Genomic DNA, 4425 nt, shown 5'->3' with positions numbered 1-4425 from the left:
AACTCATTCCTGGGTTTCAGTCATTTATTGTCTCTATTTATCAATCAAAATACGTTTCGGTGTATTTTTCCACCATCATCAGTTTTTATGTGTAGTCGTTGTTTAAGCCTTGGCATGCATTTTCTTGCTCGGCAAAAAATGCATGCCAAGGCTTAAAGCAGCAACAACGCTACACATAAAAACTGATGATGGTGGAAAAATACACCGAAACGTATTTTGATTGATAAATAGAGACAATAAATGACTGAAACCCAGGAATGAATTTGATTTGGAATTGAAACACAGTCAGGAAAGTATATACAATAGTTTTTATACACAGGGTGAATCATTATTATTACCGGGCATATTTTGACCAACATTCCAAAATTTCTGAACGGATTTAAGTCGAATTGTTCCTAGGTTTGTTTTCAAAAATTCAGGTTTGCGTGCTGAAAACAATCTTCAACCTGTACTTATGTGTTGCGCAAGTGGCTTGATGCGCCAACCCAATGTAAACCTTTAATCGGCTTGAAAAAATGAGTTATAACTCATTAGCTCAGAGAGCGCCAACAACGTAACACAGTCAGCTCAAGCCTACAATTCATTTGTTCCGCTACAGACAGAAATGGAGGAAAAAAACAAACTGAAGGAACGCTAAGACTACACTGGTTTTTCTATTAACCGAAAAGGGCTTTAAACTGTTTGGATGCGCTACTAAGTTTTTGCCTTTAGTTAACTCTAAAGTTCGCAATCTATTAAGAGTGAGATACTAGGAGAGCATTTAGGCGAGTAAATTTAGACTCATCACATGAACGTATGCTTACCAATCGCCTCTTCGATGTTTGCTGGATGTTTTCACTTTGAAACGCGACGTATGCCGTGCCTTAAATCGTGCGGAATCCTTCGGCTTGAACCGGACCTCATCAGGATAGTTCTGGCGGAACTGCTGCCAGGGATGCGCGTCCTCCGCTTCGTCGATTTGCACCTCAGTCAGCCACGTTTCCAGTCGATTCTTGAACACTCCAAACTTCCGCACCTGTTGATGACTCAGCTCCTATACGGAGTTGGAAGTTAAGCTCGATTTATCAGCGACGAAGTTCGTATTTACTGATCATCGGTCGGATTCATAAAGCAGTCATTTGGGTTCCTTAAAGGGAAAACTCACCTTGGCGTTTTGCTTGTGGCGGCACGACTTTTTGAACGAGTGCAGATGGTCGAGGAACATCTTGTTTACCGGGACGCACTCCCGAAGGCACAACTCCATCACCTCGAAGATGTAGTCGAACTCCATATGGACGCAGGCCTGCCTCAGCATGGCTCCCAAAATCGCCGCGTTCAACCTACCATAAAAACAGACAAACAGTAGAAGAATGTTCAAATCCTCCTCGACGCCTTGTACTTACGTGTAGCCAGTTTGGTTCATTTGGCTGACCAAGTCCAGGGCTTCTTCTTTGTTGGTGCAACCCAACGCCAGCACTCCGTACGTGATCAGATCGGGGCGCATCTTCGTCTGCTTGATCTGTGTCAACACCTGCTTGGCGCCTTCGTAATCCTTTCGCATACTCTAAGGGATTCTGTCGATTAGTTCCTCCAGGCTCCAGGCCAAGCGCTTACCCTCTTCTTCATCAGCATGTTGTAGAAATCCACATCGGGCCGGATGTTCAGCTTCTTCATCGTGACGATCAGCTCTTTTTCAGCTGCTGTCGTTTTCGGCAAACTGTCCAACAGTAGAGTGAACGTCTTGATATCGGGGGCGCACTTGTGAAGCAACATGGTTTCGATAAAGCCCTGGCAGCCTCCAAGCAATAGCAGTCGATCTTCAGGGTTCTTCACTTCGGAGATGCTCAACACACTGCCTGCAGAGTACGAGTAACAGAAAGAGAATTACACTTCTTGAGAATGCAGCGTTCTCCAAGTAAAACTTACCCAAATGGGGCACCGCAGCCAGAAGATTGGGCCTCAAATCCGACACATCCCCATCAGTCCCTTTGGCGATCAGAGCCGTCTGATCCGCTCCACTCACCAGAGCCAACTGCGCCCGCTCTACATTGAGCAACTTCTCCATGACCTGCTTGGTAGCCTCCAAATCGCCCAGGCCACAATCGCGTACGCATCTCAGCAACAGGTTGAAGCTATAAATGGTCGGCTTCACCCGCTTCTCGGTCAGCTTCCTCCACACTAGCAAAGCGTGCCTGAAGCCCGCCTCCTTATCGGAAATGCAGCTCTGCAGCAGGAAGCTAACAGTGTCATCTCGCAGGGGCAGCTTTGCCTCACGCATCTGGTCGACCAAAGCAAAGGCCATCTGCAGATCGCCGCACCGCCCAAAGGCCTTAATCATCGCATTGTAGTTGGTGTCGTTGGGCGTGTAGCCTTTCTCCTGCATAATCCCGTACAGTTGGTTGGCCCTCGCTAATCCATCCGCCGGCCAGGGGCTGTTTGAGCAGGCATTGAACAGCGCTGTGTAGGTGCCGGCTGTTACTGTAAGAGCCCGCTTCTTCATGTTGTTGTACAGCTGGAAGGCCTTCTTGGTGTAGCCGACGCGCCCACATCCGCCCAGCACTAGATTGTAGATGTAATTCTCCGGCTTCACTCGGTCCTCCTTCAGCATTTTCACCTCCAGCACATCGATTGCTTCTTTGATTTTGCGCTGCCGCAAAAAGTCCTTTATTATTGTGGCGTATTGTTTGGTGGAGAGCCTTTGCGATGCTAACGGCTGCTCGCCGATGTGCCTCTCCTCCTCCAAATCTCCGGCGTCTTCCTCAGTTTCCTCCAGCTTTTCCCCAAAACTGTCTGGATCCATCTTGGCCCTTACCAAGAACTCCCGCTCGGACTCTCCAGGAGGCAGTGCCCTGAACCGTTTATCCCTGAATGGGGCCGGGAACTCAAAATTTTGTTTCCGCTCGTACGGGCCTACAATCATGCAATGGCAAAGGGGGTACATGCGGGTAAGTCCCGAGATTCTGACTTACCTTTGTACTGCGCTGGAGTAACATCAGTGCTCAACATTGAGGCGCCGTTTACGCCAGCGTTTGCACTACAAATTGGGGCCCTTTGAAGGCAACTGCGGGCGATATTTCCGCATATTTTTAACTTAAACATACCTAATCGCTCAATGTTTGGCTGGACATCACATAACCTCGTTATTTTGACATGCGGCCACAGATCACAGAACATACCCCCTATTTATAGGAGATATTTTCTGGTCTGTGATCTGTGGCAGTCCACACGAGTGATGCAGATCATGCGCGTACACTAACACAGAGCGCATCATCATCATCAATATACCAGATTTTATTATATATTTTTTTTAGATAAGTTCTATATTGTTGAGGCGGGTTCGTTTTTTTACAAACTTCTTTTTGAGTATTTCTCCTAAAAAATTTTCGTCTTTAAAAAAGACAGAATTTCCTCACGTCTTTTATTACAGATTGATAAATAGTGCTCCTATTTCGCAATAAGAACGAATTATTTATCAAAAAGTAATCAAGAACTATCACCTAGAGGGTATCCTGCGACACACTTAGGCTCAAGTTGTAAGAGAAAATTCCAATTAGTAAAGAAATTAATTTGAAAAATTACCTTGACGTTTCGATAGCTATTTTCTGCTATCGCTATCAAAAGAACCTAAATGAACCTAAAAAAGAGTATGTTAATAAATTGTGTAACAATAGTAGGATAATACAGTATATGAAAATTCGCTCTGATAATTCGTCTGTGCAAATTGTCAGTTATGTGACTTTGACTTATTCTCATTGTTTAAATTAGTAAAGGTAATGTCAATTAATAATTTGGGTGTATGTTTCTCTGGTCTAATTCAGATTTTAGCATAGGCAACCATGTATGACTTAAATTAAATGAACATGAAGCAACACAATTATTTTAATTTAGTAAAATTAGTGCGCTTTCTTTAATTTTACGTTTTTTTGTGGATTGCTCTTTTGTTAAAATTGTGGAATTATTCCATTTAATTTTATGGTAATTATCAAATGCATGTTGACAAATGTGCGATTTATGATATTCTGTTTTTCATGTATGATTGGTGTTCTTTGAGTCTTTTGTGTAATGGTCTTGAGGTTTCTCCTATATAAAATTTATTTTGACAAGAATTTTTGAGGCGACATACCCAAAAAGAAGTTTGTAAAAAAATATATTTTTTAGTTTAACCAAAAACTGAGCGTTTCAGTGGAAATCGCAAAAAAGCATTTTTCTTTCCAACTGGGGTTGGTCAACTTTCCATTTGCAACGGAAAAACAGTTTTTTTCAGAAAAACGGTGAGCGTGCACCGCTTTCTTTCTGGAAAAGTTGTGGGCGTGTCCATATTCCTGCATAATTCTGATTCAGGTTGAGTTTGCTGTGTTGCCATCGCTATGTAGTAACACCTCCTTATTAGCGCTTTTGTAAGAAAAAAATTCTTAAACAGCAGGAATTTTTTGGAAGTCGGGCAAT

The 4425-nt window shown here is 43.4% G+C and overlaps 1 protein-coding gene across 2 annotated transcripts; it reads right to left on the bottom strand.

Annotated features, from left to right (window-relative positions):
- Positions 1-628: 628 nt before the first annotated feature.
- Positions 629-3240, bottom strand: LOC109538859 (pentatricopeptide repeat-containing protein 1, mitochondrial). Of its 2 annotated transcripts, XM_019906267.2 has the most exons (7): positions 3081-3240; positions 2949-3013; positions 1906-2889; positions 1594-1835; positions 1383-1543; positions 1145-1319; positions 629-1033 (listed from the first exon to the last, which is right to left on the bottom strand). In XM_019906267.2, the coding sequence occupies exons 2-7, from the start codon at positions 2983-2985 to the stop codon at positions 800-802; spliced, it is 1833 nt and encodes a 610-aa protein (XP_019761826.1). In that variant the 5' UTR covers positions 2986-3013; positions 3081-3240; the 3' UTR covers positions 629-799. The 2 variants fall into 2 exon arrangements, with proteins under 2 accessions (XP_019761826.1, XP_019761825.1); XM_019906266.2 differs by having other exon boundaries at positions 2949-3240.
- Between the last annotated feature and the right edge of the window lie 1185 nt (positions 3241-4425).

This window comes from Dendroctonus ponderosae, unplaced genomic scaffold (genome assembly GCF_020466585.1).
Source record: "Dendroctonus ponderosae isolate FM_Combo_2020 unplaced genomic scaffold, Dpon_F_20191213v2 Dpon_F_20191213_9, whole genome shotgun sequence".
Classification (NCBI taxonomy): Eukaryota; Metazoa; Arthropoda; class Insecta; order Coleoptera; family Curculionidae; genus Dendroctonus; species Dendroctonus ponderosae.
Note: the sequence above shows the minus strand (reverse complement) of the source record. Positions and strands in the feature narration are given on the sequence as shown.